General features: G+C 42.0%; 1 protein-coding gene across 4 annotated transcripts in view; it reads left to right on the forward strand.

The window, feature by feature from the left end:
- Positions 1-14,887, forward strand: part of BAHCC1 (BAH domain and coiled-coil containing 1) — a 110,719-nt gene that overhangs the window by 89,570 nt on the left and 6,262 nt on the right. For 3 of the 4 annotated variants that reach the window (XM_040438785.1, XM_040438786.1, XM_040438788.1), the window contains 12 exons: positions 4,101-4,288; positions 4,409-4,545; positions 5,006-5,116; positions 10,732-10,852; positions 10,962-11,199; positions 11,404-11,595; positions 11,689-11,930; positions 12,011-12,106; positions 12,378-12,501; positions 12,635-12,749; positions 13,356-13,431; positions 13,786-13,894. In XM_040438785.1, coding sequence (XP_040294719.1) covers positions 4,101-4,288; positions 4,409-4,545; positions 5,006-5,116; positions 10,732-10,852; positions 10,962-11,199; positions 11,404-11,595; positions 11,689-11,930; positions 12,011-12,106; positions 12,378-12,501; positions 12,635-12,749; positions 13,356-13,431; positions 13,786-13,894 — 1,749 coding nt within the window. The remainder of the gene's footprint in view (positions 1-4,100; positions 4,289-4,408; positions 4,546-5,005; positions 5,117-10,731; positions 10,853-10,961; positions 11,200-11,403; positions 11,596-11,688; positions 11,931-12,010; positions 12,107-12,377; positions 12,502-12,634; positions 12,750-13,355; positions 13,432-13,785; positions 13,895-14,887) is intronic. The other variant, XM_040438787.1, reaches the window with a different exon arrangement.

Genomic DNA, 14,887 nt, shown 5'->3' on the forward strand with positions numbered 1-14,887 from the left:
TTTTATAATTAGGCATGGATAGGGTTAATAGACACCCTTTGAAGCTCTTCCATAAGTCTGTAGGGAAAATAAGGGAAGGGTTTTCCATACTAAGAGCAGTTAAAAGCCCAGGATCGTATACACTTAATTTCCCTGCAAGCTCAGTATTGTCATCTCCTGAGAGATTATTAAACCCAAACACTGCAGCCCAGGCCTCTTAGAGCAGTGTGCTAGTTAATCACAGACTCTTACTCTCCACAGGGACCCCCTAGCCCCCGACCTTCCCCTCCAAAGTCACTTTTTAGAGCAGCCATTAAGAGGGAGGATTTGATTTCCTAGTCCAGCAAATAAATACATTGCAGCATATAAGTGTGCAGCGATACAGTGTGACTGAGCTGTGACTCTGGTACCAGCCAGTATACTGCCCAGGCATGGATGTTTTTATTTTTTTAATCTTTTTTGGAGGGGGAGTTTTTTGCATGTGTGTGTTTGTTTTTTTTTGTTTTTTTTGTTTTTTTTAAGGCCTCTTTCACACTTGCGTTGTTGGGATCCGGCATGCACTTCCGTTGCCGGAGGTGCCTGCCGGATCCGTAACAACGCAAGTGTACTGAAAGCATTTGAAGACGGAACCGTCTTCCAAATGCTTTCAGTGTTACTATGGCACCCAGGACGCTATTAAAGTCCTGGTTGCCATAGTAGGAGCGGGGAGCGGGGGAGCGGTATACTTACAGTCCGTGCGGCTCCCCGGGCGCTCCAGAGTGACGTCAGAGCGCCCCATGCGCATGGATGACGTGATCCATGTGATCACGTGATCCATGCGCTTGGGGCGCCCTGACGTCACTCTGGAGCGCCCGGGGAGCCGCACGGACGGTAAGTATGCTGCTTCCCCGCTACCCACTACACTTTACCATGGCTGTCAGGACTTTAGCGTCCCGGTAGCCATGGTAACTATTCAGAAAAAGCTAAACGTCGGGTCCGGCAATGCGCTGAAACGACGTTTAGCTTAAGGCCGGATCCGGATCAATGCCTTTCAATGGGCATTGATCCCGGATCCGGCCTTGCGGCAAGTCTTCAGGATTTTTGGCCGGAGCAAAAAGCGCAGCATGCTGCGGTATTTTCTCCGGCCAAAAAACGTTCCGTACCGGAACTGAAGACATCCTGATGCATCCTGAACGGATTACTCTCCATTCAGAATGCATTAGGATAATCCTGATCAGTATTCTTCCGGCATAGAGCCCCGACGACGGAACTCTATGCCGGAAGACAATAACGCAAGTGTGAAAGAGCCCTTACTCCTATTTTCTGGATAGATTTGCTATAGAGTATACATTTAATAGGCATGATGTCACAAACAAGGCCCCTGTAAATTGACACGTGATGAATTGTACCTCAGAAACACAGGTATACAAATATGCTAAAAATATTGGGGCCTGAAAGTGAGTTGTAACCCAAAGCAATCTTCTGGTGGCCAATCAGGTCTCAGAAATGGGGACATCAGGGTATTATGTATCAGGTGTCAACTATACACGATCCAATTTTCTATCCCAACATGACAATGGAGTCTTATGGAAAGACGTAAGTGTCACCTGTGCCCATGTATTAGTATTAAGTCCCCTACTGACGTGAATGCTTTGCCAGAAAGGACCAGGCCACCTCAAATTCCCTATTTCTTAAAATTTGTGAAAATTCCCCAAATTCTTATTAAAATAGGAAAAAAAAAAAGGAAAAAAAAACCGGCTGGCACTCACTATGTGGTATCGCATCAAACAACAATTTATTAATAATAATAAATTGTTGTTTGATGTGATACCACATAGTGAGTGCCAGCCGTTTTTTTTTCCTATTTTATTTATCTTCTTGGACTGATCGAGTGAGCAGTCTTATCGGCTAGAGCACCCCTACCCCACTGAGGAGGGTGGTGAGCTATCCACATATCTTTCCAAATTCTTATTAGTTGAGAAATTCTTGCCTTTTCCTCTGCCGTTCACTGTTGAAGGACTAAGCTGACGTTCTACAAGTCTTAACCCTCTCAGTGCCCGTTGGCCCCCGCATAATACACCTTCTCTAGTAACGCTGTGGCAAGGCTTTTCTTTGGCTGATGAATTATAAACCATGTAGTGTAATGGAGGGTGATAATTAGCTGCATATTGCAGGCCAGCCCCTTTTGTGTGTCTGTCATGGGACCCATCGGAAGTGTGTTGTCAGTTGGAAGACAGATGGGCACATGTGCTGGGCTGTGATATTGCACAGGAAGCCATACTTAAATAGGGCAATGTTCTCCAAGTAGCTTTTAGTATCGATTGCTTTTGCCATCGTGGATAAGGTAATGCACGGAAATGCAACCACATCAACCGTCTGGTGTCTGGAAGATGGTTCTCTAAACACACTCGTGTGGGCATCTTTACAGGGAGCAGTGGCAATAATTGGCTACTTGCGTAGTCCACTGGGAGTTGCAACACCTCTTCTTATGCCTGTTTGTTTGATAGAATCATTGCATTCTATGCTGGCTGTTTTTAATGGTTCTGGTTTTATTATCGTAGATAAAACTAGAGAATTTATATCCTTAATATAATGAGGGGAAAAAAAATAAAAAAACAGGTCACCATCCTGAATTAAAGAGGCAGTGCTCCTATGACTGCAGGGTGAGGGCATCATTTCAGTCATACTGATATTTAAAAAAATGAATTGAGCATTTTTTTATTTATTTTTTTGCATTTTTTGCAAGCTCCACTTGGAAAATGCTTTTACTTTTTTTAAATATTTTTTTTACATTTTTGAAAGGTAGCATAGCCCTCTTGATCCATAACTAAATTGTCCAGTTAGTGGAGGGGGGGCAAAATGGAACCGGAAATGGGCATTAAATCTGTCTGATCCCCTTCAAGAAGGTTGTGTACTGAATATTATGTCAAATTTGTGTAAACTTAAAAAAATATATAAAAAAAAATTCTAATTCACATATATATTGTATTTGATCTTATTTTCATATTATATTAATTATAACACCATATTTCATGTCTTGATTCTCACTGTCCCCTTCAATACTTTCATTCAATTAAAAAAAATGTATATATTAATACCTCTTGGAATTATAATCTATATATTAAAATAAATAAATAAATATATACAGTACAGACCAAAAGTTTGGACACACCTTCTCATTCAAAGAGTTTTCTTTATTTTCATGACTATGAAGGCATCACAACTATGAATTAACACATGTGGAATTATATACATAACGAACAAGTGTGAAACAACTGAAAATATGTCATATTCTAGGTGCTTCAAAGTAGCCACCTTTTGCTTTGATTACTGCTTTGCACACTCTTGGCATTCTCTTGATGAGCTTCAAGAGGTAGTCCCCTGAAATGGTCTTCCAACAGTCTTGAAGGAGTTCCCAGAGATGCTTAGCACTTGTTGGCCCTTTTGCCTTCACTCTGCGGTCCAACTCACCCCAAACCATCTCGATTGGGTTCAGGTCCGGTGACAGTGGAGGCCAGGTCATCTGGCGCAGCACCCCATCACTCTCTCTCATGGTCAAATAGCCCTTACTTTCAACGTTTTCCCAATTTTTCGGCTGACTGACTGACCTTCATTTCTTAAAGTAATGATGGTCACTCGTTTTTCTTTACTTAGCTGCTTTTTTCTTGCCATAATACAAATTCTAACAGTCTATTCAGTAGGACTATCAGCTGTGTATCCACCTGACTTCTCCTCCCAACCCCATTTATAAGGCAAGAAATCCCACTTATTAAACCTGACAGGGCACACCTGTGAAGTGAAAACCATTTCAGGGGACTACCTCTTGAAGCTCATCAAGAGAATGCCAAGAGTGTGCAAAGCAGTAATCAAAGCAAAAGGTGGCTACTTTGAAGAACCTAGAATATGACATATTTTCAGTTGTTTGTTATGTATATAATTCCACATGTGTTAATTCATAGTTTTGATGCCTTCAGTGTGAATCTACAATTTTCATAGTCATGAAAATAAAGAAAACTCTTTGAATGAGAAGGTGTGTCCAAACTTTTGGTCTGTACTGTGTATATATATATATATATGTATATGTGTGTGTATATCTCTTTTTTTAATTAATTTTCATGTTTAATTTTTCCTTTTATTTTTAGCTACTGAAGAAGATTTGCTTGTCTCTGATCTCCAAGTTTTTGCAACTATCGCTGCTGCATGGTCTCTAGCCGAGGCTGATAGTCTAGAAGGTGCTAAACCAACATGTCACCTTGCCTGCTGCCCGAAACAGGCTCCTCGTGTCCGCCTATCACGCCGGACATATAGCTGGACACCGAAAACAAAGCCTGTGAGTGAGATGACCCTTTTTCATCCAGATGACTATTATTTAATGCCTACCGATTCCATAACATTGATGGACTGATTGTATTATCACTTGACATGGACCATTATTTCTCCTCCATCTTAGGTTTGTCTGCTGAAGGCTGCCATTGACCACCTGGACACTGAGGAGGTGGACATGAGAATGAAACTGGCAGAGATCCAGAGACGATATAAAGAGAAGCAAAGAGAGCTGGTGAAATTACAGAGGAGACACGACCATGAGTACGTGAATATTTCTATATATCTGCCAAACAAGATAAAATGGTTCAGCATGGTTGGTGGTATAGTGGAGGGGGGGTGAAGTTCACGTGCCTTCCACATTGGAAATCTATCAATGTAGTGGAAATTACATTGTGGTCAAGTGAAAGGGAGAGCCAACTCTTACTAAATGGTCATCTAAATGAGGATCTTGAGTTTGTAGGGTCCTCCAGTTTTGGAATATGACCTGTCCATCAATGGACTATTTGAGGTTATGGCCAAACCAGAGGTAAATATAGAGTAAGATGTCGCACCGCTGAGGTACAGCAGTTAGAGAATACTGGGAGATGTGGTCAAAGAGAGTCAAAGGATGGAGATCGACAAACTATGTTGTACTAAACTATTGGGCACATGTCTGACAGTGGTTTGGAGCTCCAAGGGCAACCATCAAAATTTTTAGTCAGACTGTCCTCTCCGTTAACAGAAAAGAAGAGAGTTCTCGAAGTCCAGTCCGACGGGGTCCTGGGAGGCCAAGAAAACGCCCGCACTGTCGTGCCCCTACCTCACATAGGCCGTACGAGAGTAAGAAGACCAAGTAAGTTACCAGGAGACATCTCTATACTCATTCTCTAAGATCTGTGCTCATTGCTAGGCAACAGCAGTCAAGATGAGCAGTCCCCAAGGACTGCAATGTAAATATTGTATGGATGGATATACATCTTAAGCTCCCTTGAGATCTTGGGATCTGTCTGTTTCTTCAGGAGATGTACCTGCCCCTTCTATTTATCTTAAGGCAGTGCTATTTCCACATGGTCTTGTATAAACCTGCCTCTCAGACCTTCACTTCCCAGCACAGGTCCTGTGTACACTCATTAAGACTAAGAGTAATGTGTTCCAGTCAGCTCAATTCTACAATGCAAATATTGGCTTTATTCATTAACCTGCACTTAACACCCATCGCAGTTTGGCCGTTTTGCTGTTGGGTTTGAATGCAGAATTTTTGCTCCAACTAAAACAATAGACTTGAATTAGAAATACATTTTTACCAGTTTAAAGGGTCAGTCTACATATAATTCACTAGATCACCGAAATCCTTTGATGTTTCTTTAAGGCCATGTTTATCCAACATGAACACCCAATTAAACCCTCTGAAATCCTTGAGTCATCCTCCTCCATCAGGTTGTTAAGCATTCAGCTCAGCCTTTCGTTTGTAATACTTCCCATGTGACTTTACAAAAAATGGAGTGGACACAAAATGGCCACCGTTATCAGGTGGTTACTGATCTTTCCCAGACTGCAGTATGATAACTCTGTCCATAGTTGTAGTAATGTCTTCTCCTTGGTTTAGAGTCCATATGTAGGCAGGTCTGATTCAGGACTTTAGGAAAGCTGGCCCACCACAAACCCAGCTGTAATGGTGGCCATATAGGTAGTCACCTAGCTTTGCCAGAAAGATTTATAGAACAGAGAATTGGATGAATGGAATATTTAAAAACTTGACTTGAGGACTTCTACTTACTGATGGTTTTTGGATATTTTAATTAAGGCCCATATGACGTCTTACTCCCTCCCCCCATACACATGTGTAACTGAAGAAAGGCAGACCTCCGAAAGTCTCAGAGGCATAACTTTAAGCTCCTGGATCCTCATGTCCCCAACTACCATGTGCCTGTTATAAAACAAAAAAATTAAGGTCTTTGACCTGTTTCCATTCATGTCTTTTCCCAACTCTTGATGATCTCCCATGTTGTTGGGGGGGGGGGGGGGAGTGTTTCTCCTACAAAAGTGGCACACAGCACAGCATAGAAACCCTTGTCTGTGCCATGTAACCGCCTCTGGTCACATTACGGTGCCACTCACTGGTTCCAGCGCTCTGCTATTACCCATTAACCGCCTGGTGCAGCTATTCTAGCACTCACGGGCCCTGTATAATTGTCCTTCTCTGCTACAAATTGCCTCTCCCGGCAGGGCCATTTGCATAAATCCTCCAAGCTAGTCCAAACACGATTGGAGAGTGTGTGCAATGCATCAAGCTCTATGATTTGGTAATAATAGTTAAATCTCTACTAAATGACTCCCTCAATTAAGACACAGGGAAAAAAAAAAATGTCGGAGTTTTATGTCAGAAAACATTAGCAAACGTTGCATGCTTGGAGGAAAAGGAAAGAGTCTACAAAAAGATGCCGTGTTTTGCTTGGCAGTGCCACTAGGGCAAGGGGCAGCTTATGCCTCCTGACCATAGCGAGGAGGGTAGCAGGTTTTAGCTGAGCTGCTATTAAGGGACTTGCTAGTGTCAGAATTAATGCTGGATGCTGACTCCCCAATCTCCCCCCCCCCCCCTTCCCGGCTCCTGCTTTTTCCCTCCTCCCCATTACACAAGCAGCTGACTGTGGGCACAAGAGGCGGCTGAGTCATTTTATGTATGCAATCCAGTGACTATAGGGCGTCAATTACGGTGGAATTAATGGGCAGGCGCCTACAGCAGAGGGCACCTCTGCCCAAACATTATGTGGGCCTCTTGATGTCTTGAGAGGGTTATCAAAAAAAATTCTTGTTGTCCAGTACAGAAAGGGTGTGTATAATCCCTGGTGCAGTGAGAACCTACTCAAGTGTTTTGACCAAATACTGCACCCACCCGAGCACTGAGGTGGTGGATGGCCACAGGGCACACTTACCCTTTAGTTCCCATAGTTGTCACCTGTCCTGAATTTGCAGGGACTGTCCATGATTTTCAGACAGTCTTGGCAAATTGAGGCTGTCCCGGTCTGAAAATGGGCAGGACTGATGCAAAACCTGCCTATAAGTGGGCAATCCTGGGTGGTCTTGAGGGGTTTCTGGGGATGGGTGTTGGTAAGTATGAGGTCCAGAATCAACCACACTCACAGTATGTTTCTCATCAGGTTTCCTAATCTCTTCCCCCTGCTCTAGGTCACTTTTCCTTGGAAATCCCTGCCACTTCTGGGTGGGGGAAGGGAAACGACAACTGTCTCTGGGCCTCACCAGTTGCCATCTACAGCGGTTGTCATCCAACTGGGTTGTACTGCTCGCTGACCACTTTTCAGACTTGTGGGTCTCTTTGAGAAAAGCTGCTGGTCTTTTCCAAATTGCATGTGTGACCACACACAGACCACACTGAAATCAATGCTTACTGTCGTCCTCTAGAAAGCCATAATTCATGCTTTTCAAGGCTGATAGTGGGGGTTCAGATCAAGATTTTCCCCCTCCCCCAGTTCATAACCTCAGTATGTCCTAAGAGGACCTCTTACATGATGTAGTCGAAAACAGACCCAGGTGCATAAGGAGCTTTGCAGTGCATTATGGATGATGAGGGTAATGAGAAACCTATTTCTTCCTGAGCACTTAGGCTGTGGTTTACATATACATCTTCCCCGGATTGTTGATAGTGGTACTCTATTCAGTCACTTCTTCCATACTGGCCCTACATGATAAAACAGTGGCAATCTCACATCTGCATGGATGCAGGCTATACATCCCTAGGCCAAGACCAGCGATGGTTGCCTAGCAACCCCCATTTCCTCCCCTATGCTCTACCCTGCTGTTTGCTGAATTTGGCCTCTGTGTGATATGTGGAAGATGGAAAATAAGGTGATGGCATTGCAAAAGCCTTTTATCCTAACCCATAAAGCTTCCGTTTGGCAGCCATCTTTACAAGAAGAAAGGCTCCTCCATTTTCAGGCTCGGCTTTTAATCGCCTGTATGTATGGACGCAGAGGGATATGCTCCCAAGATCATTGTGCATTATTTATATGCCCGTCATTTATTAATGTCTCAGCAGTAATGTATGCGCCACTTTACGGCGGTTGTGAGAGTGCCCAGGAATGACACAACTTGCAAAGTGCCCCTTGCGTCAGGGCTAAATATTTCATGAGCTCTCAAGCCCTCTGTGTGGATTTGGGTGCTTGAAGGGTTAAATCATTCCAGCTGAGATTCCAGAGCGGATTTAAGAGGCTTTGATGGATCTGCCTGCGGGAGATGCTTTTACTACAGATTTAAAAAGCTGGCCAAAATCCGCTCTGTAGGAACCGCACTCGGTAAAGTAATCCCCCATGGTCAGACTGACCTCCAGTCTACCTCTTGGTAGCCCCCAACTATAAAGTCCATCCCCAAATCCTATAGAGCCAGCTCTTTGTGTTTGGTCATTCTTCTCGTCTATCCGGCGACATCATGACTGTCGCAAAGTCCATCCCTGTCTACCTTGAAGGTCGAATGAACTCCTATGGGCATGTTTTTGTCCTGAATGTTTGCATTTAAAGGGGCTGATCGCACCAATGGTCAAGGGCAGATGAAGAATTCTTAAAGGGGTATTTTCATATTTTAGTGGTCATGATAGAAACAGGGAAATTCCTCTTTAACCCGGATTATACTTATTTTGACACCTTTCTACATGTAGTACATGGTTAATCTTTAAAGGGGTTTGCCAGTATTATGGCCCATTTTTAACTGCCCCCCGGAGAGAGTGTAGTACCTCACCTCTCTGGCTCTGTTGGTGATCTTCCAATCCCCGGCCTGTTTACTTTATGCCGAGGTACGGATGGGATCATGTGTGTTGCTGCAGTTAATGACCATTCATAGTGCATGTGACCCTGTCTGTACCCCAACTGGAAGCAAACACACCAGGGACCGTAAGATCGCCGAACATAGCCAGGGTGGTGGGGCTCAGGTGAGTATAAATTTTTCGTTAGGTAGCACACGCTTCAGGAGCTAGTTAAAAATGGCCATAATCCTAGTTATAGTATTACATATGTTTAGGATGTCGAAGGGGATTTAAACAGCACCCCCTAGTGGCAACAAAAATGTTGCTCTCTTTCCACTAAATGGGGCAGATTTATTAATATGGCCTTAAATAATCTTAGCCTAAACCTAGAGGAGCTAGGAGGGAAGATTTGCCAAATTTTCTGCTGAAATGCATGCTGTTTGATAGATGTAAAGAAGTGAGGCACACGTTAGACTCATTTCACTTCTTTATGCCACCTCTTGGATTGGATACTTTAGACAAGTATTTTGCACCAAAGAACCACCTGCCAGTGATAAATATAACACACTCAACAAAGCCACTTTTTTAAAGACTTTTCAAAAAATGTCTAACAAGGCGCAATAAGTGTATAAAACGGGTAATGAATGTAGAGTAGACATTTGCGCATTACAAGCTTTAGTAAATCTGCCATAATGGTTTTTCCTGAACGGCTTAGAGTGGGGGTTTGCCAGTCCTAAAAGTTTGCCCATGGTGGACTGTGTATAAAATCCGTAGAAACCTCTCCAGATGTTGAGGCAGCTCAGAATGAAGGCCAAACAAAGGAGTACTGGGAAGAGTGGTATCTCTTTACTGTGGTCAATCACAACAGACATGGGCTATAGCACCCCTAGTGGACACCAGAGATGGCCTCCAAAAAGTCACCCACCCCCTTTCAAAACCCTCGGTCTTAATTGACAAGACCATGGAATAGTTTAGACCCTATTCTTGTTCTTCAGTGTGGTGGCTACCGTTGCTTTTAATCACTCTAACCTACAACCGGCTTATAGTAATCAGAGCCAACAATGTTTCATAGGAGGTGACAATTAAGTCTACTGTCGTGTGTTTACAAGAGGGTCTGGAGAGCATGAATTGGTTGGAATAAATTAGACTGATATGTGTGCTGAGTGCTTTGCAATGGGGAATTCCCCGGCGCCCTCCCCCGTTTGCAGTTACATGGAATTTGGCACATGGAGGTGAGGTTAACAGCGGGCAGGGGGAACCTCACTCTTCCTGGCTGGAGACACATCTCTGTGCTGAAGTGTGTTGGGATGTGACAAGTTTCAGATAGGCTGTTCATTTAATTCCTACTGTGCCCAGAAGGAAATTCGGCTGCGAGCATGTACCTGCTTCTGCACATGTCAGTCTAGTAGATATTTCTGGCATACAGTATGTTCTTATGGAGATGGCAAAGTAGACAGAGGAGCAGTACATGCATACATACCTACCATATAACAACCATATAACAATTGATAGCTTCCTTGATTTTGTTGACTTGAAAGCTTTATCAACTCGGGACTCCAAATTAAAGTTGCTTTAAAGTTTGCTCGGCGGAAATAAAAGAAATCTCATGGGTTGACTGAATTGTTCTTGACATTTCTTGGCATCAATAGAAAACTTACAGCAGATCTAGATGATGAGGTAGCTGAATTCTAAGTGTGGATTTTTTTTTAAATTAGGCCTTTGATCAGAAATTTAAGCCTCCTATGTACAGATCTTCGAAATGATGGAGAACCCAAGAAGAAGAAGAGTAAAGTGTCAGAAGAGAGTTACAGTGATCAAGACCACTCACAGAAGACTGTAAGTCTTACTCCACAGAAGTGATCAAAATTGGCAACAACAAAAAAATGACTATGGACCTTAGTAGGTTGGCATACTTGCTTACTGTGTGCAAATATTGATTTTGCAGGTCAAGATGCATTGCAAAAAGATGGTGTGCTCTCAGAACAAGCTGGCACGGAAGGTCTCTCAATTGAAGAGCAAGGCGTTAGGCTCTGGCACCAGCCCTTTCCACCGTAAGGAAGTTCTTCCCACTAGTAAAATGCAGAAGAAACTGCCTCAACCAAAAGGGTCATGTTTAAAGGTCAAAGAAGGAAGTGAAAGGAAGGGGCAGGAGAGACAGAGGCCAGAGGGAGCTGGGGAAGCAGGTGAGGAGAGTTATGTTGAACACTTGATACAGAGTAGCAGGGCACTATATAGAAGTTAGAAACAGGGCTGTGATGTACAAAGATTAGGTAGTAGTAGTGAGTCCATAGACCTTTTGTGGCAAGTCATTAGACCTTTTTGATGAATCTGTACCGTTAGTAACTACTCCAGAAAGGTATATAAAAATATTGGTGTTCTTCCTACAGATGAGGACAATGATGAGGACTCGGACAGTGATGACGGAGAGCAGGATCTCCCTGGCTTGTCCAACCATGACAGCAGCTTATCCATTAATGCACCTGGTAATTCTTCCCTGGTAGGTCCTTCTGCCTCTGCGGTAGTGAAAATGGAAGCCAATCAAAAAGCTAAAAAGAAAATTGAAAGACAAGGACTACTAGGTAAGGATTTTGAAATCCTATGCAGCATTTGGTGACTAAACCGTGTCATATTATACAACTTCATTGTGTTCTATGTTAATACTCTATTTCCAGGTTCATGCTGTATAACCAGCCCTGAGAGTGAAGTCAAGATTCGAAAACGTTCTGCCAAGTTGGAAGCACGAACCCACCCTGATAAGCCTCTTAAGAAAAAGTCTTTGAGTCACAAGGGGAAACCTGAGGGGAATATGAGGCGTACAATACAATCTGATACCCAGGCTCTGACACCCAGCAAGACTTTGTTTTGTACTCCTAACCAAGGGCTCAAAAAGGACAAAAAGATCAAAAACATCCAGGTATGTTTACCAGCAATAGTTATAGCCATGTCTATGAAATCTGAACCCAAGTTAAATATTTTTTTCATCTATTCCTGTAGAGAAAAAATGGGATATTGAGTCTCTCCCTGACCTCTCGATCCCCCAAGAATCTTGTGAAGGAAGGGATAAAGATGGGACGAATGAAGTCCAAACAGGTATGTGGGATATCTTTTATGTCCAGAAGTAAAGGAAAATCATCTAAGCCAGACCTTGGAATGAAGTTCTTGTTTCCCGTTCACCTAGAAAAAAAAGTTTTATGTAGACCTACTGATAAAGTTTTTGAATTACAAGGCTCTCACAAATACCCTCATTACCAAAAAATAACTAATCTTTAAATGCCATGTTCTACCACTGGGATGTTGTCCTAGCTTGTTTTCGAAGACCTTTACTATTTTAACCAGTTGACTTTTTCCTACCCTACCCCAGGAGAGAGGACGGGCAGTCAGTCGGCTATTGCAGAGTTTTGCTGTAGAAGATGACTTCCAGTTTGATGATAACAGCAGTTTCTCAGAAGGGGAAGAGGAAACCAGCTCAACGGCCAAGAAGAAAGGTGAGATAATTGCTTTCATAGAGTTATGACTAACTGCAGTTCTGTAGGGGCAAGTCCTAGCCGATATTGTTCAAATTGAGTTTATAAGGAAGTGGCAGGGTAGTGATTTTGTGATGTAATTGTCTCGTTCCAGCTCATATCTGCTCTCTTTCCAAGACGGACTTGAGAGAAGGCTTGCATGTTCTGATACCCAAGGAGGACAACTTACTGTACGCAGCCAGTATTCGCAGTCTACAGCCCCCTGACATGTAAGTGTCCATATAGTACACATAGTATATGACAGCCTTGGAGAATGGAGACTACTACTATTAAGGGAACTTTCACACTTGTGGCAGAGGATTCCGGCAGGCAGTTCCGTCGCCTGCAATCCGGACGCAAACTGATGCGGAGCCGTCTGACAAATGCATTAAAATACCAGATCCGTCTCTCCGGTGTCATCCGGAAAAACAGATCTGGTAATCATTTTTTTGCATTTTTAAAGGTCTGCCCATAAAGCTGGATCCGTTTTGCCGGAACACTTAGTGCCGGATCTGGCATTAATACATTTCAATGTAAATTAATGCCAGATCCGGCACTAATACACTTCAATGTAAATTAATGCCGTATCCGGCATTCCGGCAAGTGTTATTCTTGGCCGGAGAGAAAACTGCAGCATGCTGCGGTATTTTCTCCGTCCAAAAAACGTAAGAGGCACTGAACTGATGCATCCTGAACTGAATGCTCTCTATTCAGAATGCATTAGGATAAAACTGATCGTTTTTATTTTTTGCGGTATTGAGCTCCTGTGACGGAACTCAATACCGGAAAACAAAAACGCTAGTTTGAAAGTACTTTGTATTTTTACTTCATTACAGATACAGTGTTGTGATAGAGGGCGAGAGAGGAAACCGGCCTCGCGTTTATTCCCAGGAGCAACTTCTACAGGAAGCTGTAAGTTCCTAATGTGTGTCAGCTGTAACAGGAAGTTCTAAAAATGTAGAGTAGGTCAAAGGTCAAATGTTAGTGTTTTGTTTGTGTGTGTGTGTGTGTGTGTGTGTGTGTGTGTGTGTGTGTTAGAGAGGGGATTGCATTTTTTTTTTTATATACACACCTATATATTTTTGTTAGATTTTAAAAGTAAAAATAGAAAAATCAAATCCCATAAAGTAAAATACATTATAATTTTTAAAAGAAAATTTCTAAATGTCCATTTCAAAATATTTTTTCCTATTTTTTTTTAAATGTTATTATTTGAAAATCTATCGAGATATATTATGAGTTCTAACAAATTCTGCATCCCTGCAGGTGGTGGATGTAAGGCCTCAGTCAACACGTTGCCTTCCTCACGGAACTCGTGTCTGTGCCTACTGGAGTCAAAAGTCACGCTGCCTGTACCCAGGAAATGTGGTGAGAGGTAGGAAGCCTCCCATATAAATTACTTAGCGTGCATTGTTCAGTGTCTATATAGTAATGAATGAAGCCGCTGCGCGATGGTATGAAAGGCCCCTATGTAAATTATATATTACAAGAAAAAAAGATACTAAAAGAAATCTAAAATTTTAACATTTTGTTAGATATACTATATATTTTTTTATATAATTCCCACCACTACTACGTTTGCGCCATTTCTAAATACGGTCTTTTTTTTTTTTAATAGGCCACCTATTTGTAACACCGATGCCTTTTCTTTCTGTGCAGGAAAATGTGTAAAATTTATTAAGTGGTAGAGCAGGCAACAATACAAGCAGTAAAATTATTCACAATGTTTTATTTTTATTTTTTCCAAATAAGAAATGATGTATCGTGGACAACATGCAGTCCTGTATTATACCACATTCATCATCTTCAGATGTTGCTGGTGCCTACTTGCTGTACAATCTCAAGCACTCATTCCTGCTCAATATAGTAATTGACACTTGCTGTCAGAGGCGACGTTGCCAAGCAACCGGCGCTAGTGGCCAGCCGGTCACATGATCCTTATAGAATTTTAAATTGATTTCTTGATTTAATGAGAAACACCAAGCACCTGTATTTTATAGACTTGTATTAACACTGTAATTTTTTTTTACAATTTTCACCATGAACTGCAATAAAAAAAATTAAAAAAAATTATAATGAATGTGTTCTGATAATTCCACACATTTGGATATGTTGGACTTTTTAAAATTATTTTTATAAATTTTTTAAAATGTATTTTATTTCAGTGTTTTAGAAAATATGTATTTTTTTATTTTAATTCTTAATCGTAAAATGTTTATTTTTTTATAGAAATTTTTCCCCCAAAAATTTAGAAAGAACTTCATGACAGAAATGTATAACTATTATGTCTGTAATTGTGCCAAATACATGGATATGCATAATGGGAATAACTGGAATAATATACCCCCAGCTGTTTAATGCATGATAT

Source organism: Bufo bufo, chromosome 6, assembly GCF_905171765.1.
Source record: "Bufo bufo chromosome 6, aBufBuf1.1, whole genome shotgun sequence".
NCBI lineage: Eukaryota > Metazoa > Chordata > Amphibia > Anura > Bufonidae > Bufo > Bufo bufo.